General features: G+C 37.9%; 1 protein-coding gene across 1 annotated transcript; it reads left to right on the plus strand.

Annotated features, from left to right (window-relative positions):
- The first annotated feature begins 1,126 nt into the window (after positions 1-1,126).
- Positions 1,127-21,867, plus strand: scp2b (sterol carrier protein 2b). Its single transcript, XM_022664246.2, has 5 exons — positions 1,127-1,299; positions 8,114-8,213; positions 15,344-15,473; positions 16,873-16,952; positions 20,943-21,867. The coding sequence occupies exons 1-5, from the start codon at positions 1,142-1,144 to the stop codon at positions 21,036-21,038; spliced, it is 564 nt and encodes a 187-aa protein (XP_022519967.2). The 5' UTR covers positions 1,127-1,141; the 3' UTR covers positions 21,039-21,867.
- The last annotated feature ends 3,434 nt before the right edge of the window (positions 21,868-25,301 follow it).

Genomic DNA, 25,301 nt, shown 5'->3' on the forward strand with positions numbered 1-25,301 from the left:
TATCTCTGTCTGTATCTAAGGTCAAAATGCTTTTGTTATAATACATTACACGTTAACAATGGTAAAATCTGCTAATATAACCATAACGTGGTGGCCGTCGCTACAGACTGTGTGTGTGTGTGTGTGTGTGTGTGTGACTGTGGAGGGCGCAGGGAGGTGGGGCTGCAGGGCACAGTGTCTTCCCAATACCAGGATGCACCACTGGCCCCTCTCTTTTAGCTAAATCATGATAAAAGCTGCTCAGAATTGAAAATTAAATTAGAATGTTTAATTACTAACTGTTCTGCCATGTGGTTACTGTTCCACTGAGTTTTGTAGCAGTTGCAGGCATGTAACAATATTAGACATTATCTTCATACAACCCAAAAAGGTTTTACAAGCTAAACAAAACGTTTATACTGACAACATATCCCATTCATCAACCAGCTAATTTAACTCCTTCAAGTACTTTATAGTGGACACAGCTTTTTTGTTGCTAGGGCAACTAAGAGACTACATATACAAATTAGATTCAACAGAATCACATAATAACACATAATAAAATGGTTTACCTTAACCAAACTGCAATTTGTGTAAATAATGTTCCCCAAAGAGGACCGTTAGATTCAAAGTAAAGTAGACTTTTGAGACATTAAAACCAAAAACATCTTTACTCTGTATTACATTAGCTTGCTTTATAGAGTAACTAATACTTTAACTGTAACTTTGTCCCATGTAATGTTTTTGGGTATTGTCAAATTAGTTTTTACTTTTATAGTTTTTTCTTAAATATAATTTTTATTTGTATCGTTTTGTTTTCTTGAATGTAATAGTTTTTAATTTTGTAGTTTTGTTTTCTTAAATTATTATTTTTTTTGCTGTAAATTAATTTTTGCTTTTGTAATTTTGTTTTCTTAAAGGTACTAATTTTTACTTCTTTAGTTTTGTTTTCGTGAATGTAATGTTTTTTTGCCCTTGTAAAATTAACCATCAACGACTTTTCAAGCATGTTTTAGCTACTTTCCTCTAGAAAAAAAATGGAAAAACAGGCGAATGATACGATTTTATTTTATTGTGTGTTTTTGGCCATTTATCTCCATTCTGCCCCATTCACTTTGTCCTCACTCGCGGGCTCCCTCTATCGGTGTACAGCAATTTTGTGATGTTACTGGTTAGACAAGAAGTGTTCAGTCTCCCAGTGAACTATCTCTGGCTGAGCCGGATCAGCAGGAAGTGCTGCCCGGTCCTTCGTCCTTCCAGCAGCAGCAGCAGCAGCAGGTTGAGCGCAGACGGCAGGATGCTGCTAACAGAGAAGTCCAGGTGAGATCACAGCGGCGGTAAACCGACTACAGACCGCGGACTGACCCGTTTACACAGCCCGCCGCTCGCTCGATTAGTGTACCCTAGAACCGTTGATCTACAAATCATATGCGCATGCGCTGTGCGTGTGGATATCAGGTGGAGATCAGCGTTTTCCCAACCCGGTGTTTTGTCGAGTTGTGCTACCCTGTCAAACCGTGCTACCCGAGTGTATATTCAACTGTCAAAATACAAAAAAAGGCCCTTATTAGAGCATGTTGCCAGTAGAAGACCCAGTAGATGTAGCGTTAGTATAGTTGGATAGCATAAATCACAGTATCATGGTAAAGTTATGGCAATGAGAGGCCATTACAAACTGCATTTGCATTTTGTTTTGAATAATAATAATAATTATTATTATTATTATTAATTTCCATTTACAGTTTTTTTTAGCAATAACAGTGAGGTTGTAACAGATTTATTGTAAAAAAAAAACACGATAAATAATTAAAAGTGTAGGTCAGCGCATGCGCAGTGCCTTTATGCACGTATCGATGGGTAGCATAACTCGACAGAACACTGGCTGTATAAACAGCCGCGGGTTTTCACGGAAAACCGCATAGATCTAATCCAAAACAGAGAATTATCCAATATTATTAATAAATATCCGTCATATCTCCGCTCTGTAGGACAGACTGAACACAGTTCTCCACCTGCAGTCTCGTAGCTCACCTGCACCACCCGTTAAAGAGTCTTAAACTAAATACAGGAGCTTCAGCTATGGCTGTCCAGGACTTTGAAAAGACTCTGAAAAGACTTTTAACAGACTGAAGTCTGACACCCTCGCACATCTACAGGCTAGTCACAGACTTTTTATTAACAGACTAAGATTTTGTAAAGACTGCGGGTCACTTAACTGCAAGACTGCAGCTAGATTCTTTCTGAGATTATTTCCCATCATGCTTCTGCTGGAGTTTACATACAATACATATTACATATTAATAATGTGTATCAACATAAAAAATTTGATTTATCAGAGATTCACAACTTTTGTCTCAATCAACAGTTTATTTTACTGCCACACTGTTAGTTCTTTAAATAGAATACATAGAATAAATACCCTTTTTTTTGCTACACCCTTGTATAGCAAATAATTACAGTTTTACTGCTATACATTAGCCTTTGTTTTAGATGGAATTAAGAACATAATTCTTGCAAAATGTGTATTTATCAAACTTGTTTGTATCAAAACTAACACTGCGCAATAAGACAAAATAGTGCAAAATAAAACAACTTTACATATAATGACGTTGAAATGCTTCCTGTTTTTAAAATACTTTACATATTAAAATAAGATCCAAAAAAGCAAAAAAAAATGTGTTCTTTTTTTTTCAAAATCATTTGTAAAGACTCACGTAAAATATTCTTGCCTTGCGGCTTCCCGTAGCTTTATTATTGGTTGTTGACATTGTTGACGTGACTATTTGCGTGAGCCAAGTCTCAAGACTTACGATAAAATTAAACACAGTTGATTTTATGTGAACGCAGGACGGGAAAAAAACTAAAAACTAAAACTAAAACTTTTAATTCTTAGCACCTTACACTGAACCATCAAGATGACGTGACTGCAGCTTGACTCTTAGACTCTTGACTCTTGAGATTTAGACTATGGAAATTTGTCAGCAACAGTGAAATCACTTGCAAATCGTTAGGTGTAAGGTCGGCATTACACTGTGTATCTGAATTTTCTAGTTCCAGTAGAGAAGTATTGCCAATAGAATGGGACTCTCTGGAGCCGATCAAGAACGTGAACCTATTGAGAGTACGTCTAGTGCCAAGTATGGTCTACAGGGGTAGTCTTTTGGGGTATGTCCCTATGTCTCTGGCATCTAGAGACTAAGATTTTTGCCCATTCTTCTATGCAAAGCAGCTCAAGCTCAGCCAGGTTGAATGGAGAGCGTCTGTTTACAGCAATTTAGGCCACAGAAACGCAATTTAGGGGATTTAGGGCAGGAATTTGACTGGGCCATTCTAACACATGAACAGTGCCACACACAGTGCTTTGTATTTAGTTCAAAAAGTTCAACTTTGTTCTAATCTGACCACAGCACATATTTGCTGTGTCCCCTAAATGACTTGTGGCAAACTGCAAAAGGCACTTCTTATGTATTCTTTTAACAATAGTTTTCTTCTTGCCACTTTTCCTAAAAGGCCCAATTTGTGGAGTGCACAACTTTATAGTTGTCCTGTAAACAGATTCTTCCACCTGAGCTGTGGATTTCTGCAGCTCCTCTAGAGTGACCATGGACCTCTTGGCCGCTTTTCTGACCAGTGTTCTCGTTGCTCGATCTGTCAGTTTGGGTGGACGACAATGTCTTTATAGGTTTGTAGCTGTAGAATACATTTTTCATTTTTGGATGATGGATTGAACAGTGCTCCTTGTGATACCCAAAGCTTGGAATATGGTTTTATAACCTAACTGCTTTAGACTTCTCCTCAACTATATCTCTGACCTGTGTGGTGAGTTCCTTGGTCTCATGATGCTGTTTGTTCACTATTGTTCTCTAAGAAACCTCTGAGGCCTACACAATTTGTGTATTTATGCTGATTCTAAATTACACACAGCTGTACTCTAACTAATTTAGTGACTTCTGAAGACAATTGACTGCACTGGATTTTAATTAGGAGTTTCAAAGTAAAGGAGGCTGAATAGTTTTGCATGTCAAACTTTTTATATTTTGATTTTAATCAAAATGTATAATTTCCGTTCCACTATACAATGATGTGCTACTGTGTTGGTTTATCACTTAAAATTAGGGGTGTCACGATCTCGATATTTTATCGAAATCGAATCGAAATGAGGTCACGATCTCGAGTATCGAAGTCAAAAAGAGGATCGACGATCCCTCCCGCGCGCGCTACGCAAATAGCGCAGCGCGCTACGCAAATGGCGCGGCACCAACACAGCGCATCCTATTCATTTAAATAGAGATAGCCACTGCATGAGCGCAGTCGGCGGGAGTGTGATCACTGTTTTTATCTGTCCAACGGGGGGAGGGGGGGCGGGGGTTGGGCGCGCAGGTTTTGTATCTGTATCTAACGGAGGGGTGGGTGCGCGCAGGTGAGAGCGTGTGAACTCGCTGAAATGCGTGTGTCAGTGTGACTTGAGAACACTGACTATAGATCACAGTGAGGTGGATTAAAAATCTTAAACTTATAATTGACTACACCTGTTGCTTTCCATTGAATTAAAAAAACATCTTTCTCTCAGATAAAGTAAACACAAGCGTGTTTCTGACTAAAATAAAAGCTTTTCAGGAGAGATATAAGTTATGTGTAAATATTTATAAGACAATACCCACATCACTTATCTAACCAGCCTGTACTGATTTCTGCCCCCCAATAATGCTTTCAATAACCTCTTGTAACCCCTGGGAGCCAGGGGTTACACTCTAATAGCCTTTAATAGTCTTCAGTAGCCTTTAAAAGACTTACCTGGCGGCCGTGGTGTGTCCACTAAACTCCGTAGTTATAAACATCCTGAGGTTAGCAGCGCGCTAACTGACTTGTTTATAATGTAATCCGAGCAGTGCCTCCGTGTCGGCTGTTCTAACCTGCTGCTGTTAGCTGCTTGGGCTGAAAGATGAACTGTAGTGAGCTGTATTAGCCGGTTAGTGGGGTTAAAACCTTTATTTGTTTACAGAAACAGTAAAAACGGACTGGCTGAGCTCTGTAGCCCGTGGCTGGGCTGTACTGAAGTAGTGACTGAGTGAAGAGAGCGGGGCTTGTGCTGCTGCTGCTAGTGGTTGGATGAAGAACTGCAGCTTCATGTAATGAGCAGTTTCACCAGCCATCCACACACAGCTCTGATAAACTGCTTGTTTTAATAGTGCACACTGTTGCTACCAAAAAAAGTCACTAGATGGCATTACCATATATATCTTAATAAATAATAATATTTATAATATTTATAATAATAATAATAATAAATATATTATTTAAATTTTATGAGGCATAAAATAATAACAAGAAAAAAAAACAAGAAAATCGAGAATCGAATCGAATCGTGACCCTCAAATCGAAAATGAAATCGAATCGAGGATTTAGAGAATCGTGACACCCCTACTTAAAATGTCTATAAAATACATTTAAGTTTGTTGTTGTAAGTTGAGAAAATGTGAAGAAGTTCAAGGGGTATGAATATTGTTTAATAATAAGTGTTGATAAATGTCTATATTTTTACTGAAACCTAAGCACTCTAAACTTTCTAAGACTCGTCCCCAATGTAATTTACTAAAGTTACTGCTTTATTACTCCATGTGGTGGTGCTATAATCAAATGAACAGGGTAAACCTGTAGTGAAGAATGTTGGTTGTTGAATTCTGGGAAACTGAGACCAATAAATCCATAATTTCTGGTATTTTGGTATTTGATTATATGCCGATAATGATTCAATCCTGAAAGAGATGTATCTAGATTAACTATAATTTGTGCAAAACCAGAACTGTCAAACACAAAGCAAGTTAAGCTTATTTTAATTGAGTATGTCAGTGATTTTTTTAAAAAGTGTGCTGGAAAGAGATCTGAAAACAGTATGAACGTCAGGTGACCTCCATGTTTAGTTTTTGCAGATGCAGCTAGGTACAAGACAACAGTTTGCAAAACACATTCCTCAAACAGGCCTGTTCAACATTAGCCTCAGGCAGAAATTACTGTGGGTCTGGTTTGGAGGAATCTGACACATGTTCCTTATAGACTAAATGCTTTCCAGTAATGTAGATTCAGCAGTTAATCGAGAATTTGCACAGAAATTAGACACTTTATGAAGACTAGATGGGCTATACGAAGACTGAGGGAGACGTAGAGTTAAATCAGAACCTGATCACAGAAAAACTAATTTTGCTGTGTGGTTACGTTCTACTGTCTTGTATAGCTAGTTGTTGCCTTTTGAAAGTATAAGTCAAGAAGGAGATTTTCATTTTCAGACATTTGTTTCTGTCAGAAACCTGTAGAACCTTTTTTTTATGTGGCAGTGATTTACATATTTTACACTGAACTACAAAGAGGATATGTTTGCATTGTGTTTAATATTGAAGCTGCATTTAAGGTTTAAGGGGGCAGCTTACTATTTGTAAAAATATATAGATTTCTTTTACCAAATCAAATGATTCATTGATTCAATATCCCAAACCTTTTTCTTTACAACCAGAAGCACACCTGATTCCACTTGTTCAATCAGTTGGTCAGTGTTATAATGTTTATTTACTCATATGCTGTAGTTCAGAATCTATCCAGTAGATGGAAGCAAAGTATTAATAGTATACTAAGAGTGAATTGAAATATGCCCATGTGACCATCAGTGTCTTCATTGATGATGACTTGAAACTCAAAACACATCCAAGTATCAAGCTTTTGGATGCTGAGCTCAGATTTTGTTGTGCAAAGGCTTTAACATAATAAAATTGTACAGATTCACAACCAAAAATAGTAGTACTAATAAAAAACAGCTGCAGTAGGAGCAGTTTGAAACTCACATGACTGGGTATAAAAAAAGCTTTATACAGAAGCAGGGCCTCTCAGAAGTAAAGATGGGTAGGTGCATCAGAAAAAGCCATATTCCAACACAATCCAGAAATTAATCTGATTAATTGGCTGATTAATCTGACCACAGAACAGTTTTCCATTTCACCACAGTTCATTTTAAATGATCTTTGGCCAGTAAAAGATTAACTGTATTCACAAATTTTTGGAATGGATTTCTGGACGTGTTTCTGAGCCCATGCAATTATTTCCAGTATAGAATCAGTACAGCCTGATTTTAAAGCAGAGTGATGGCATATCCAAACTCTCAAAGCAATTTTATGTTGAGAAACATATATCTGCCCATTTCTGGGAGAATGTTTGAGGGTGTTTTCACACCAGCACTATTTGGTCCGGTTAAAATGAACTCTGGATTGTTTGTACTCTTGGTGTGGTTGGTTTAAGCAGGTGTGAAAAAAGTAGTTGCACTTGGGTCTTTGCACTCCAGTCCCAAACAAACTCCATAGCTGTTCTTTTGTAATGAGGACATGATCCGACCCAGCTATCACATGTATTCCTTTTATTTGAGCTAAATGGCTATTCGGGTGCAGTTCAACTTGATTTATTACACAGATAATTGTCACAGCTATGAACAAATGCTGTCACTGCTTCTGCTCCATGCAGTGTTTTCACACTGAATGCCATGTGCAGAGTTCTTCACTTACACCTGTACGCAAACAACACTTACTGCAGATATCTGCACTGCGCATCCCAGTGTAAACACTGTGTTTGAAAGTGGAGCAGCACTATTTTCTGCCTTTAGTATTAAAGCAGCTCCTTTATATGTGCTAGTCTGGAACACAGGATCTTTTTGCTCCCATGACAGACAGTTTTGACCAATCAAACCAAACCAAGGGGGGAAACGCTCAGAGTAAACAAACTCCTCAACTGACTCAGACCAGAGAAACCTACTACAGGAGTGAAAATGCCCTAAAATGCTCCATTTATACCAAGTTTTATCGCTCCAATTGCAGCTTTGACAACTTGAGATGTGTTGATGCCATCAAGTTTGAGTTAATGTTTTTAATGAAATGGTAAAATGTCTTATTTTCAGCGTCTGATACATGTTCTGTGAATCCAAATCATTGGGTTCTGTGTTTAGTTGTATTTATTTACATTTTACACATCATCCCTTTATTCTACATTGTCTTCTTTTTTGTTCTACATTTTTTAACTTATAGGGATTTTTTTTGTCATATTTAATACGTTATAATTCTCTTTTTATATATGTTTGCTTTTGTGAATTCTCTTGCAGTTCTCAAATGATTCAGGCGGTGTTGACTAGCGCCCCCACAGGCCTGGAGGGATTCAAGGCTCACGCTGTGTTTCAGGAGATTGCTAAAAAGCTACAGGAGGTACGTGTTTATGAACAAGTCTGCAAAAGCATGGCAGTACGGGAGTCTGAACCTCAGCCCTGTAGAAAAGCCCAATTCTCTGAGATATTAGTAAATAAGATGACAAGAAAACTAGCCTGAACCAAAATCAGAGCTGAATTTAGTTTTCAGTCCAGGTCTGTATAGATTGAAAATAAGCTTGAAATAAAGGTCCCACAAAAGGTTTATGGAGAGATACCACAGAGAAACTGTGTTTGTGAAAGAGATGTATGTCTGAAGAACCTTTTAAAGGGTTATAGAAGTGTATGTAAAGCTTCTTCATCCATCTAAATGTTCTTCATACTAAAATAACTTTTAAAATATTCTTTATTAAACCAAAATTAATTCTACAGTGGCATTTGTTAAATAACCTTTTGTGGTACCAGATTGTGTCATCCCCTCATTTATCAGCCTTGTAGTCCATTTAATGACCTGACCCTCATCCTCTGATGCTGGGCTATCACCAGGAACCAGGTCATTGTCCTCATCTGAATGAACTCCTCCATTCAGACTGTGTTGGCAGCTTTACACTGCACCTCCCGTTAACTTCACTGCAAAAGACCCAGGTAAAATGGCCAGCAGACAGTGATTGTCTTCTGAAAGTGGGGGAGTAGGCCTGTAATAGTAACCTATTTTTATTTTTAGCAAAATATAATGTCACAGAAATGATTGATAGTAGACATATATGTAGATGTTAAAATTGGAATATTAAAGTTTTTAGATGTGCTAAATGAATGAACAATTAATTTAATAAAACCATATTTTTTCTCTCTCCTGTTATGTTCATTTGTCAGTAACAGCAATGGTGTTCCCTGGTCAATTTATCCCGGTGCATGTTTAATTATCCAAAGTCTGAAACCAAAATAATCCTAACAATCAGTGTAAATATTTCATTACTGACTCCATTACTAAATATTCTATTGATATTTAGGACAATGGTGTTCCTTACCTCTAACAAGTAATGGTTCAATTAGGATACTTCATCCGTTTTTCATGAAACAATACTTGTTTAAACTTTTTTTTTATAAGTTTCATTACTTTATTAATTTTGAAAGACCAACATATAAAACACAATAGTTTTACGTAACATTAAATCATAACACTGCAGTTTTGTTTTAGTTTTAGTTTTTGCAGGGGATGCTTGCAAATATGTGAGATGAACCATTTTCATATTATATGTTGATTTTTTTTTTTTTTTTTTTTGCTGGGCCTCAGTTGTATTTTTGCAAAATGATATGTAAAGCCAGTTTTTTGTTAATTTCAAGAATATACTACTGCAGCAAAATAGATATTATGCGTTTTATTTACTACACAGTTTCATACATTCAGTAGAAATAAAGAAATCTAATGTTTGTCAAACAGTAACTTACCAAGTATAATAATAATAATAATAATAGTGTAACAAAATAAAAAAATGTAATGTAATGTAACACCACATATCTACCACAAAAACTAAAATTCAACTTATACAGTGCATGCATATAAACTGCAAAACAAACAAAACGGGCCGCTTTCAAGAATATTGCAATTTCACAATATGGAGTTTTTTTTTTTTTTTTTATAATATCAAATTTTAAGATATATAATATATTTTATGTATATACAATATATGGCAGATCCCTACACTGTAGTGTATTCTGGAAATTCTTTAAATATTCTTCATTGTGTTGTCATATCGCCAAAAATATAATAATTGCAAGTATACCCAAAAATATTGCGATATAATTTTAGTGCCACATCGCCCAACACTATTTTCAAGAAAATACTGATAAATAAAATAAATTGCTCTGTTTATCTAAACCATTAAATACTGTAGAGATGTTGAATAATGATTAATGGAGTTCTCTTATTTAAATGTTTTATTGTGTAATAATAGCACTAAACACAACATGCTTTGTAGGTTTGTAAAGATGTTATTATTATTATCTGTAGATTATGAGAACTACAGGAGGCTGGGAGCTGTGTTGCAGTAACCTGAACACTGCTGGCTTTGAAAGCTGCAGCATGTCCTGTGAAATTTGCTGTGAAATTCGTTTGAAAGAATTCTCTCACATTCCTGAGACTTCATCTCTCTGCTGTAATGAGGGATCAGTGTGTGATATGTGACCAATGGCAGAGGAATTTCCTTCATTCCTTATATGTTACAGGGTTTAAACATAATCAGATAATAATCACACAATTAGATACACTTTGAAATATGGTGAGCGATGTGACCTTAAAAGAATTCACAATATTTAATGGAGTTTATGTGATGATAAAATTCTTTCCAATATGATCCTACACTGAAAAAATGTCTTTCAGTTTACAACTATACTGCTTTTGTTTAATGGATGTATTATTGTGTCAAACCTTGATTAGGATCTAGGGATGTACCCGATCTGATTTATGTTTAGGATTTACGTTAAGGATTTTATATATATATATATATATATATATATATATATATATATTAGGGGTGTCACGATTCTCTAAATCCTCGATTCGATTTCATTTTCGATTTGAGGGTCACGATTCGATTCGATTCTCGATTTTCTTGTTTTTTTTTCTTGTTATTATTTTATGCCTCATAAAATTTAAATAATATATTTATTATTATTATTATTATAAATATTATAAATATTATTATTTATTAAGATATATATGGTAATGCCATCTAGTGACTTTTTTTGGTAGCAACAGTGTGCACTATTAAAACAAGCAGTTTATCAGAGCTGTGTGTGGATGGCTGGTGAAACTGCTCATTACATGAAGCTGCAGTTCTTCATCCAACCACTAGCAGCAGCAGCACAAGCCCCGCTCTCTTCACTCAGTCACTACTTCAGTAGAGCCCAGCCACGGGCTACAGAGCTCAGCCAGTCCGTTTTTACTGTTTCTGTAAACAAATAAAGGTTTTAACCCCACTAACCGGATAATACAGCTCACTACAGTTCATCTTTCAGCCCAAGCAGCTAACAGCAGCAGGTTAGAACAGCCGACACGGAGGCACTGCTCGGATTACATTATAAACAAGTCAGTTAGCGCGCTGCTAACCTCAGGATGTTTATAACTACGGAGTTTAGTGGACACACCACGGCCGCCAGGTAAGTCTTTTAAAGGCTACTGAAGACTATTAAAGGCTATTAGAGTGTAACCCCTGGCTCCCAGGGGTTACAAGAGGTTATTGAAAGCATTATTGGGGGCAGAAATCAGTACAGGCTGGTTAGATAAGTGATGTGGTGAAACTGACTAGCGCTGTGACAGTGATGTTTATTAACGTCATTAAAACAGATTTTGTCAGGTATTGTCTTATAAATATTTACACATAACTTATATCTCTCCTGAAAAGCTTTTATTTTAGTCAGAAACACGCTTGTGTTTACTTTATCTGAGAGAAAGATGTTTTTTTAATTCAATGGAAAGCAACAGGTGTAGTCAATTATAAGTTTAAGATTTTTAATCCACCTCACTGTGATCTATAGTCAGTGTTCTCAAGTCACACTGACACACGCATTTCAGCGAGTTCACACGCTCTCACCTGCGCGCACCCACCCCTCCGTTAGATACAGATACAAAACCTGCGCGCCCAACCCCCGCCCCCCCTCCCCCCGTTGGACAGATAAAAACAGTGATCACACTCCCGCCGACTGCGCTCATGCAGTGGCTATCTCTATTTAAATGAATAGGATGCGCCATTTGCGTAGCGCGCTGCGCTATTTGCGTAGCGCGCGCGGGAGGGATCGTCGATCCTCTTTTTGACTTCGATACTCGAGATCGTGACCTCATTTCGATTCGATTTCGATAAAATATCGAGATCGTGACACCCCTAATATATACAGTTGTGGTCAAAAGTTTACATACACTTGTAAAAAAACATAATGTTATGGCTGTCTTGAGTTTTCAATAAGTTCTACAACTCTTATTTTTCTGTGATAGAGTGATCGGAACACATACATGTTTGTCACAAAAAACAGTCATAAAATTTGGTTCTTTCATAAATTTATTATGGGTCTGCTGAAAATGTCACCAAATCTGCTGGGTCAAAAATATACATACAGCAACAAAATTTGTCAATTTTGGTGATGTAGCGAGTTGTGTCAATCAAATTAGCTTCATGTCATGGCCTCTTCACTTCTTGTAAGTGATTCTGATTGACTACAGCTGTTGACTTCTCATGAGCCCATTTAAATAGGGCTCATTTGACCCAGTGATTAGACTCAGCTACAAAAGCTACAATGGGAAAGTCAAAGGAACTCAGTGTGGATCTGAAAAAGCGAATTATTGACTTGAACAAGTCAGGGAAGTCACTTGGAGCCATTTCAAAGCAGCTACAGGTCCCAAGAGCAACTGTGCAGACAATTATACGCAAGTATAAAGTGCATGGAACAGTTGTGTCACTGCCACGATCAGGAAGAAAACGCAAGCTATCACATGCTGCCGAGAGGAGATTGGTCAGGATGGTCAAGAGTCAACCAAGAATCACCAAGAAGCAGGCCTGCAAGGATTTGGAAGCTGATGGAACACAGGTGTCAGTCTCCACAGTCAAGCGTGTTTTACATCGCCATGGACTGAGAGGCTGCCGTGCAAGAAAGAAGCCCTTGCTCCAGAAAAGGCACCTTAAGACTGGGCTGAAGTTTGCTGCTGATCACATGGACAAAGATAAAACCTTCTGGAGGAAAGTTCTCTGGTCAGACGAAACAAAAATTGAGCTGTTTGGCCACAACACCCAGCAATATGTTTGGAGGAGAAAAGGTGAGGCCTTTAATCCCAGGAACACCATGCCTACTGTCAAGCATGGTGGTGGTAGTATTATGCTCTGGGGATGTTTTGCTGCCAGTGGAACTGGTTCTTTGCAGAAAGTAAATGGGATAATGAAGAAGGAGGATTACCTCCAAATTCTGCAGGAAAACTTAAAACCATCAGCCCGAAGGTTGGGTCTTGGGCGCAGTTGGGTGTTCCAACAAGACAATGACCCAAAACACACATCAAAAGTGGTAAAGGAATGGCTAAACCAGGCTAGAATTAAGGTTTTAGAATGGCCTTCCCAAAGTCCTGACTTAAACCCCATTGAGAACATGTGGACAGTGCTAAAGAAACGGGTTCATGCAAGAAAACCATCACATTTAGCTGAACTGCACCAATTCTGTCAAGAAGAGTGGTCAAACATTCGACCTGAAGCTTGCCAGGAGCTTGTGGATGGCTACCAAAAGCGCCTAGTTTCCGTGAAAATGGCCAAGGGACATGTAACCAAATACTAATGTTGCTGTATGTATATTTTTGACCCAGCAGATTTGGTGACATTTTCAGCAGACCCATAATAAATTTATGAAAGAACCAAATTTTATGACTGTTTTTTGTGACAAACATGTATGTGTTCCGATCACTCTATCACAGAAAAATAAGAGTTGTAGAACTTATTGAAAACTCAAGACAGCCATAACATTATGTTTTTTTACAAGTGTATGTAAACTTTTGACCACAACTGTATATATATATATATATATATATATATATATATATATATATATATATATATATATATATATATATATATATATTTATCAGTGGCGTGCAGTTAATATAGTGGGTACCCCTTCTGCTAGTTAGCTAACTAGCTCCGTTTATGACTATGCAACGCGTAACACCTTTAACACAGCACTGAGAAGGGGTTAGGCAGCCATGGCCCCACCCCCGGAGAGAAAATCATGAATTAGATGGGTTAGACTGTCCGACTTTTCTAATAGATTCATTACTACACCTTTCTTAAAATCAGGAGAAGGGGCACGCAGTCACATGGGGGCAGAAGCCATTTTAAAAAGCTTTGATTGGTTAAAAAGTCCTGTAGCAACTGAAAAACGCTAATGGTTTAAATTAGTTGCTGTTTTTTTTATTTTAGTTAATTTATAAAATAAATTCTTACACTTACACTAACTATGATATATATTTCCTGATTAAAAATTATGTAATTATTTACATGCACTTATTCTCACCCCTTAGAAGGCCTCACTGCAAACCACTGATTATATATATATATATATATATATATATATATATATATATATATATATATATATATATATATATATATATATATATATATATACACACAACGTATTTTTCGCTCTATAAGGCGCTTTTTTCATATTATGAGGCGCACTATCATAAAATGTCTACTTTCATTCACATAGCACACCGGATTATAAGGCGTACCACCACTGGGTGGCGAGACCTGTAAAGCAGAGCTTTAGTCACAGTCAAACGAGCACTGCATGTTAATCTACACAATTGTTTCTCATGAAAACTGTTTATTTGGGTGAGTAAAGCGCTTTCGTTTATTTACAGTAAGCTTAGATTTTTAGCTTTCCACTAAAGACGCATGACAGAGCTAAACTGAGGAACCCTGAGTGTTCCGGTAACCCAGGGTGATATTAGCTAGCGGTTTGCAGGCTGCAGTCCAATATACTTGCCTCTGAACGGCAAAAGAGTTAGCGCTGCGGTTAGTGGCTAATGCTAATGCTGCCCCAGCAATGCTAGCCGGGGTTAGCAGCAGGGTACAGGCCAATAATACTTCCCTCTGAACGGCAAAAGAGCTAGTGCTTAATGCTGTTAGCGGCTAATGCTAATGCAGCCCAGTTTCAGTACTGGAGAACTAAACTAAAACTCCACTCCTGTGCAGCGCTCCACTTCAGCAGAGTGGCTTCACTGCTTCTTAATTCCTGGTAAAATTTATACATAAGGCGCACCAAATTATAAGCACTGACAATTTTTGGGAAAATTAAAGGATTTTAAGTGCGCCTTATAGGTAAAAAAAAATACGGTGTGTCCGTAACTGCCCTGTAACATTACAATATTCTTATTTAAACAAATCAATTACAGGGTTAGACTCGCTTAGACACGAAACGCCAAATATGGGCAGACGAGGACTACACAATGATGCACGACTGAAGTGGTCTATTATTATTTATATTAAGACTGTAATGATCTGTGCAGTTTAGAAACAATTTTTAAAACAATTTTAGAACCATTTAATAGGACACACTGAAAGTCTTAAAGACTTTACTTTCCAGAATGCAGAATGCACTGCCTTTTTAAACCACCTTTATCTTTTTGTATGTTTCACGGACGTGTGTGTGCAGGAAGGGGAGCAGTTTGTGAAGAAGATCGGAGGTGTGTTTGCTTTTAAGGTGAAGGACGGCCCGGGTGGAAGCGAGGCTCTCTGGTTCGTGGATGTAAAAGAGGGGAGGGGCTGCGTTCACAACGACGCGAGTGAGTTTCAGTTCAATGCCGTTTACAGTTTTCAGAATATAATAGGTATTCAGCTTTCACAATGCAGCACAATACATTCATTTATTTTTATTCATATTCATATTTTACTCTTCAGTAAAGAGATCTCAAAACTTTTTTAAAACAAAAACAGTATTATTGTGTTTGGTGTTTCAAAACACTGTACACAAACAGCAAAAAAAAAAAAGTTAAAATTTACAACAAATGCATAAAATGCATAAAAATAAGGTTTTTATTTTTTAAAGGAGAATTCCGGTGTGAAATGGACTTGGGATTTAGTGAAACCCCAAGCGTTTCAGTAAAATTCAAAGCTTTTAGTTGATGCTCACAACAGGCTTACAATGCTAGTGATAGGGGCATAGTATTGTCCATTCAAAGAAATCACTATTTTTACACATTTAACAAGCTTGAAGTAGCTCCAAATTTCATTGGTAGAATTCTGAGGTCCCTGATATTTAAAACGAGGCACTGAGAAGTTTGAAAGTGTACAGGAAGTTTATTAAAACACTGTTTATAAGGGAACAGATTGCAAAATTAATTTTGTGGAAATTTTCAGCAACTGCTGCAATTCATGCATTTCCACTTTTGTAGCTTTCTGTGCACTTTCAAAGTTCTGAGTGTCTTGTTTTAAAACTTAAGATTTTTGCTATAAACTGGGATACTGGCGCGGGTGTTTTATCTTTTATGACTGTACTACCTTATAGCAGTCCCTTGAGCTTGTGCAGTTTTAGAACCCTATTTCCTAGGATCTGTAGGTGATCTGTCAACCATGCACTATGTAGCTTGACTTAGGGTGTAGCTTTGTTTAGGGCAAGGAAACTGACCTGTGCATTCATTCTGTGAAGGTGCGCATTCAGGTAATTTAAGGGAACAGCAATGTTATTTTATTCTGTATTCTGTTTATTGTTAATGTAAAAGTTGGATTAAGCAATGAATGTCTGACAGTAGACTGTTGTCAGGGTTTTAATAAGTCAGTGGAACACCAGTGTGTGCGCTAATCTTGCGAGATCAAGGTTTTACAGTTTTTTTTTTATTCTGATACTTTTTATCTCAATATTAAAATATTATAACTGAAATATTATTTTCAGGAGTAAAAATATTAAACTGATTTTCTACTGATACGTATTCAAGATGTGTAGTTTCATTTCTTAATTGCATTGAAAAAAAAATATTTTTCTCCATATTAATGTAATTGTTGTATTAAACAGTGTGTGAGAGAAACAGCCCCCCGCCCCTGATTTCAAAGCAAAGCAAAACAACTCCATTTTAAAACGTGTTTGAAATGTAAGTGATCTACTCTTTCTCGCTCTCTCTCTCTCTCTTTCTGTCTGTTTCTCTCTCTCTTTCTTTCTGTCTCTCCCTGTCTCTTACACACTTTCAGGTAAGAAGGCAGACTGTACTATGACCATGACTGACTCTGACCTGCTGGCCTTGATGACTGGGAAGATGAACCCTCAGACGGTGAGTTAAAACAGGATTATGCAAAAATAGTTTTTTTTTATTATTATTATTATTATTTTTTTAATCTGTGCTTACCATGCATTCAGACCAAAGCGGTAGACTAATATCACAATGTTTTCACTAATATGACTGGTTACCCATTTTTCTACAGTTCTTTAAAGAGGTCTCATACAGCTCCAACAAAGTTCTATAGTGCAGTAGCTGTTCTGTTCTGACTATTTTAAGGTTACAGTTGTTACATGATGTTGCTTTAATGAGTCATAACACAGCCTGCTTTGATGCTGAAGCTGTGTGCAGAGATGGGTAGTGGTCTGCAACAGATAAAGCAGTTAAATAGAAACATGTCGATTGGTTGGAATTTCTCTGTAATGCACAAAATAAAAAAAGTTGGGCTTAAATGTTACTCAATTTAAATTGTGAAAGTTTTATAAAAATGGGTCACTTACGACAGCAATAAACATTACTTGACCATTTAACCATGTTTTAATTTATTATTAATTGACACTAGTTAAGAAACTATGAAACGTTACTATCATCAAGCAGCCGGCGCTCAGAGGGAGCACAATTGGCCCTGCCCCCTCTGGATGTGTAGTTGGCGCTTTCTTACTCCATGGCTGCTGAGCAATGCTGCATCCATAAATGGTGCAACAGACAGCAGAGGCTGCAGCGGTTAAGGTGGAATGGAAAAATAAATGGGGTGAAAAAAAGCCAATAAAAGCTCATTTCAGCTCCCCATCACAGAGAAATTAAGGAGTGGACAATAATAATGAATTACTGCACCACCCTCCCACTTTCTGAAGACATACAATGCCCTAAATTTAACTAGTTAACCAGCAGCTAGCTTGCTGAACTTTAGCACTCTACTGCTGGAGCTATATCTGTATAGGGTGCTTGAAGGGTTGTCCCAATTCTTAGAGGCAAGATTTCACCCCTTCCCCTTGTAACTCTGGTCCAAGGTCAAGGGTTACACTCGAAAAAAACAAGGGGTAGGGGTACAAAAGAGAAATGGGATTAGATCATAGTCTAGCATAGCCTAGTCCTATTTAATACTGAATTTCTTTTAGATCTAAAGACCTTTGATTGCACTTGGCGATTGGAACTGAAAGTAGAATTTGATGTCTTTTCGGATTCTTTACTTGTTTAAAGGTACTTTTGACATTTACAGACTTTAAAGGCATTTACTAAACTTTTTTGTGACATATTCTCCCTGCACTCACTTAATTCTACCTGCAAGTCTGGGAAAAAAATCCTGTATAAACTTTAATGGGCTGCTCAGTGTTTTAGCTGGTTAATGATGGTGTGCTGAACAGCATACAAATCCAGTCTAGTTAGGGTTTTTCAAAGGACTGATTTTGTGGGTGGGGGTGGTGGTGTTATTCAGACAGGTGTTAGACATGTTTTAAAAATAAATTGGGTTTGACTATCTGTCTAAATGTAGCCTGAGAGTATCAGATCAAAGGATTGTCAGAGGATTTCAGGATTCGTGTACGGTTTGCGCTGGTGCCAGGCACATAATGTATGAAGATATGAATTACAAACACTGTTTTTCAGATAGCTCTGCACTGTCATGCATAATGGCAACTTTCAAAAGATTGAACACTAAAACTTTTCCTAATGGATTTTTAAATGTAATATAAAAGAATCAATGTAAGAGCACCACAGTGGGATTTAATTTCTATTCATATATGTTTGTTTAATTGTTTCTTTTTAACTTTGAAGACAGATTGGTCTTTGTGAACTGAAAGTTCAAGTAACAGACTTTCCAAAAAGTCACAGAATCAATGCAAAATATGAAAAATAATGAAGGAAAGAGTCTTGTTCTCTCTGTAGTTCAGCCTTTACCTCCTTCACATTCAGTCAAAACTAACATAGACCAGTTTATTTTATTGGTAGAAGCTTTACATTCAGCCAGGTACTGTTACAGACATTTATTTCCTCTATTAAAGCTGTGTTTTTCTTTGTCTGTCTGTGTGCTGCTCTGTCTGTGTTTCTTTCTGTCTGTCTCTGTGCGCCTTTCTGTCTCAGTCTGTCGCAGTCTGTGTCTCTTGCCACGAGCGTACTGGCCAGTGTTCAGCCTCGCTTTTTTTTATTATATGTATATATATATATATATATATATATATATATATATATATATATAATTTTATTTCAAATTTTTGCCATTTTCTCCCCAATTTACACGGCCAATTACCCAACCCACTCATTAAGACTCCCCCTATCACTAGTGATTCCCCAACACACCAAGAGGGCTCATTAGCACACGCGTCCTCCGATACATGTGTAGTAAGCCACCACTTCTTTTCAAACTGCTGCAGCATTCCCGAGTAGCATCACAGCGTGCTCGGAGGAAAGCGCAGCGGCTCGGTTCTGATACAATCGCTCACAGACGCCCTGTGCTGCGGACATCACCCTAAGAGTGATGTGGGGAAAGAGCGCCATCTACCCACCCGGAGGGAGCAGGGCCAATTTTGCTCCCTCTGAGCGCTGGTAGCTTGATGGCAAAGCTGCATGAGCGAGGGTTCGAACCTTCGACCTCCCGCTCATAGTGGCAGCGCTTTAGATCAGCCTCACTCTCAAGACAACACCTCAAAACTTATACAGGTCTTCCTCTGAGGTGAAACTTCATGATTTATTTTCATACTGCTGTCCCATGACATACATGAAATACCAATAGATAGTATCACATGAAAATGCTGTAGCTTAAGTTCAAAATTAATTAATAAGCCCAATTTTGAGTAAATCACTGTGAGAAGGCCTCTTTCATTTTTATTTTCCTTTTAGCACTATGATGCTGCTAATCAAGAACTTAAATCAAGTCTCGTTTTCCACACTTCTTTCCTTTAAACAAGTTTTTCCAAAAAAGTGCTTGGACATTTAGGGGAAAACTGTCTGCAGTCGGCATTAAGAACTCTGTAGCTGGCATGCCTGGTTTGAAAGGTTGCCAGATATATCCAATGTATCCAAGGTCTTGGGGGAATTAGGGATTTTGTGAATCATGACCAAGGCTTTATTCCAAAATGGAAAAGAGAATGCAATGTCCCAGACATGTCAACCGAAAGATTTGGCATTGTGGAAGTTGGGGACATCACCACTACTGTGAGCAAATTGGCAGCCTTAAAGAAACTAATGAGACATTCTGATGACTGATTATCTGCCTGCTAAACTGGATAAACTGGTAAATCTTGTATAATCACACACCTAGTTGTGTATGTATAGTAATTTATGGGTTAGTTTTAAAAGAATGTCACAGAATTTGTTGGAGAATTATCTGGATTTTTGGAATCTTTAGACAGAAAGAAATACAGACCTATAGAGCGTTCTATAGGCGAGCCGTCAGCTGCACACCACGCAGCTTAATTTTGGGCATGTGGGTGTGTCTTTGCTATCGTAAAATCAGGAAAAGTACACCTAGTGAAGCTTGAAACACGCAAAAGGAATGTACTAATTTTCTTAATTAACTATGGGTTTGTTTTGGGGGTATCGTGAAATAAACCAGTCAGTGTGTCACTTTCCATTTCCTTTAAGAGCCAGGTGCATTCTGAGTTTGGCGCATTGCTGTCTTAATGGCGCAGCGCTTCTGCACGTCTCAGCAGAGGAAACAGACCTGTGCCTTTAACAATTTTATAATAAATATTTTATTTAGTATTCTGTTTATTATTGATATAAAAAGTTGGGTTTGCACAATGCTGCATGTCCTTTTGTGTATGTGTAACGAGGGGGGGTGTACGTGCATTAAGTGTGCACGGCGCACCTGCGTTGCCAAGATAGCAATGAATGTCTGAAGGTTGAGAGTTGTCAGTGTTTAAAACAGACAGTGGTGCACCTGTGTTTTCTGTTGCCAAGATAGCAATACGCCAGCAATACGTTCCCGAACATACTTTACTTCCAGAACACCTAGCCCATCAGCATAGATATTATATTCTTATGCTCCATTGCTTGTGTCACTCTAGCGCTAATCTCCATCTTCATCTCTTTTTCCTCTCTCTCCAGGCTTTCTTCCAGGGTAAGCTGAAGATCACAGGGAACATGGGCATGGCCATGAAGCTCCAGAACCTTCAGCTGAAGCCGGGCAATGCCAAGCTGTGAGGGTCCAAACCCACCATTCCGGAGTGGCAACCTAGAGAATAGAGTCTTTTAGAGTGACTGAGCCAGAGACGGAGAAACTCACTACTTAGACATAGTGTTTAATCTGCACTTTGGCCTGGGACCTGTCTTCATGAACAGTTTTAGAAGAGGAGTGCTAATATCAGATTAGAGATCTTTTTCCAATCAAAACTAATGAGTACCCAATTCATCAACAAACCAGGATTATGGATCAGCACTGTTGCTTTTAGACGTGTTCTGATGACAGGGTCTGTTCTTCTTCTAACAGGTGAATAATGGCAGTTAAGGAGCACAAGGTGAAGGCCTTTAAAAAAAAAAAAAAAAGAATTGGAGCTCTTGTTAAAAAAAAAAGATAATTATAATTTGATCCCTCTAATTTGTACCATAAGGGTCTGTGCCCTGTTTTAACTGGAGTGTGTATGCTAATATGTGTGTTTGTTACAGGGTTTAAAAGTGTCTTCATGCTGTTACCGGGGGAAACTGAGGGTATAAGTGCCTGTAGTGCATGTGTAAGAGGTGGCAGGTTATATATATTTATGGAATGGAGGCTCCACAACATAATTGGTTGGTTCATTGACTGATACTGTACTGTATGTATGTATGTATGTATGTAAACAAAGGCGTGTCATATTTGCCCAACTGTAATATCAGGGTCTGAGGTTTCAATACGTTTCTGTAGCACAAGGCAACACTTTGTTACCTGTAAGCCGTTTCCCAGAGTCTCCGTGTACAACATTTCTGCGTTTCTGTCCACCCGAAGGCTGAAATGTTTTTTTTTACTAAATAAACTTTCCTCTTTCACACGAACAAACGCCTGTCAACATCTGATTTGATTTTATTCATTTATTTATGTATGTATTTACATTTAAGAGGTGCGTTGCGTTGATATATGCTGAAGTGATTTGTGTGGGAGTGTTTACTTGCCTTGGCTCCTTTTGAAGCTTGGCATCATTTTAAAGTGCAGAACTGCAATGTTTTTGCAGCAGCAGAACTTTAAGTTTGCCTCATGTAGCAAGAAAAGGGCATATTTATGAGCCTGTAATATGTTAGCCTTACATAATATTCCACTGGTTATGTTTATAGTGGTCTGCTGGAAGTATTTTCCTTGTGTGTGTTTTTTCTTTTATATAAAAATATGCTGAACTGTATAGTTTTTTAACAAGCCTGTATAGCACTTGGCACCATCAACTTTCTCTTAAGGCTCTGTAACTGGTTAGGTGGTTTTGGGAGCAAATGCAAATTCTGTTCCCAATACCAGCAAAGCTTCAGCAAAGTTTTTCCAAGTTAATCCTGTAGAAGTACTAAATATTAGGTTGTTTTCACACTATATAAACCGAATACAGAATTAAATAACATTGCCATTCCCTTAATTAACCTGCTTATGCACCTTCACGGGGTGAACATGCGGGTCAGTTTTCTCTGCAGAGACACACAGAAACACTGCGCCTTTAAGTTAGCAATGTGCCCAAAGTCAGAACGCATCTGGCTCCTAAAGGTAATGGCAAGTAACTGTCATCAGCAAGAATTAATACAGCACAATCTATCTTAATGTGGAAAACTTGGTATCTAATTTATAGGATCTCTTGTTGAAATAGGACTTCTATGAAAATGTTGCCATGGTGGGTGGAATATTGCTTTGATGGGGGGCTAGAGGATGGGGATTGTTATTATGAGGGGTGGGTGGAATATTGCTTTGGTGGGTGGAGAGAGGGGTGGGGGCTAGGGGACAGGGATTGTTGTTATTATGAGGGGTGGGTGGAATATTTATAGACTGTGTATAGCTGGACAGAGCATCGTTTCTCAAAAGTGAAGCCGCCACAGGTCGGGAGCCCCCTGCTGTTTGGTTGCAGAAAGCTGTGTAACCCCACCCATCCCCATAGGTTTAAATGGCAAAACAGACAACTTTTAATTTAATTTTTTTTCCAATATACTGTAATTGTACCTTCTTTATTTAAATGCAGCAGCTAGTGTAACCTCTGCTTATATTGTAAAAATGTTTTATCCCCACAGAACTCGTTTTTTAAAACGTTATACAGCTCTATTAAAAAAAGGTGGTTATTGTAAAAGGGCTGTATGGGTGGGACCAATAACTGTGTGAGTTCTGTGGAGGGCACCCCTCAGGGGCGGGGTTATTTAAATGAGTAGGCTGTCTCTCCACAGTCTTTCTCCCTCCTCTGGTCTCTACTGTGCAGAATCGGGTATCAGGATCGGCAACATGGCGGAAGATTTTGGCTTCATTTTCATTGAATGAATGGGAGCTGCGACACGGCGCCCATCTTTTTTTACAGTCTCTGGGAATATTGCTTTGGTGGGTGGAGAGGGGTGGGGGCTAGGGGACGGGGATTGTTATTATGAGAAGTGGGGGGGTATGGGAAGAAGATTTGGGATTGTTAGGGAATGGGGGAGGGGTTGAGGGCTAAATGGGGAGAAGAAAGATGGTGGGTTTATACATATAATATAAACTGGAAAAGTAATTGTAAAGTGTTGATTGCTGATATTGAAATAAAAAAAATGACAAAAAAGGGAATGGCAAGTGACATACTAATTGGTTTGTTGGTTTTGTTTGTGTTATGCCCAATACACACCTATGATTTATTAGGAGAATTAGTAAATGCCTTTTGCATGTTTCGAGCAGTGCAAGGAGTACTTTTCCCATTGTTATTATAGCAAAGACACAATGTGCTGTTGACGTATCACCTATATATCAGGATATATATATAGGATCACCTCTCTTCCTCTGGATTGTTTTTTATTACCTGTAATTGGTCCAAAATTTTTAGTAGATCCAGCCCAAGACCACCTCTTGATTACGGTAATTTGGACCGAATTTTGGTCCTTTGTTCTACCTGTCAATTTGGTTCAGACCAAACTGAACAGTCAGAAAGTTCGGATCAAATGTAGGTGTGAACGCACCTGTGGTCTTTAAAAGGGCTAAGAGCTTTTTAGGCTATTATACACCATACATATCAGCAGTTACAAGCTCACAGGTTTTGTTAATGTCAAAACCATGATAAATCAGTTCTTCAACTGATTATACTCCCATTAAGTAGAAGGTTTGGTGGCTTGCATTTCTTTACTTGAGGAATCAAAGGCTGTTTAGGTTTTGTAAGTCACTCCAGACCAGCAGGGGGCTCTCACTCACCACAATTTGAACTTTTGCTTGTCCACCAGGGTGAGGATTTATTTTCCGTTGTCCAGTAACTCCTTCAGTATTTCTCTTCATTCTGATGTTCTATTTACTAATTTTGCAACTAAAACATATGATTGGCTTGGCTGGTATTTAGAAAGAAGTCTGGTTCATATTAACGACCAGGGCAGTAAGTCTCCTCTTTCATTTAGCTTTTCTTTTTTTTTTTTTTCCTACTCAATCTGTTCTCTTCAGGGTCTCTTAAACCTTGTTTAAGGCCAACTATGGAGTCAAAAAAGGGTCATAAAGATTTTGAGTTTGTAAAACAGAAGTCACAAATGTACTGAAACTTGTAACTGCGTTTAAACAACTGCATGCACGAAAATCCAAATCCACAAATTAACTGGAATGTGCAAGCTTGAAACAGAAATTAATATTAATAATAATTCAAATGTACGAATGTGAAAAAAATATTTTAATTATATATAAATATATATTTTTTAATTTGTAAATCCAATCTCTTGAATGTGTGAATCAGTACTGCTCAAATGGCTTAAGCTGGGTCAGACCAAAAATCACATGGAATTTGTGAGGTTGTAAATGTGACAGTGGGCGTTTTTCACTGTGGAGCTAAAAATCCTCTCATTCACCTTCTCTGCTGCGTGTGCGAAGCTCTAGCTGCAGTTGCGAATTTTGAGAGATACCCCTCGCTGCAGAACCACAAGTCCAGGGGGTGGGGCTGGATCTGATCCAACTCTTCCTACGTCGTGTTTTCATTGGTCTGAAGCAGATCGGACTCTTCCCCATCCGGTTTTACTCACTCGCCTTTCGGAGTCAAGTAAACAATCACGAACGTGAAAGTAAGTTCATAATAGACACATTTTCATTTTGCTAATGCTATTAATTAGTTTCGTTGGGTGATTTTACTTAATTGAAAATCTGATTGCTTCTGTTTGCGCGAACAACCTAAGCTATCTAGTAGGTGGCTAACTGACGGTTAAAGCTGATGTTAGAAGACGAGCGGTTAGTGTTAGCTAAACAGTATGCAGATGGATTAAATACTGCTGTTGTGAATTCTTCATATTGGACATAAACTGTCAAATGAATTAGTGTTTGCT

This window comes from Astyanax mexicanus, chromosome 13 (genome assembly GCF_023375975.1).
Source record: "Astyanax mexicanus isolate ESR-SI-001 chromosome 13, AstMex3_surface, whole genome shotgun sequence".
In the NCBI taxonomy this organism is placed as follows: domain Eukaryota; kingdom Metazoa; phylum Chordata; class Actinopteri; order Characiformes; family Acestrorhamphidae; genus Astyanax; species Astyanax mexicanus.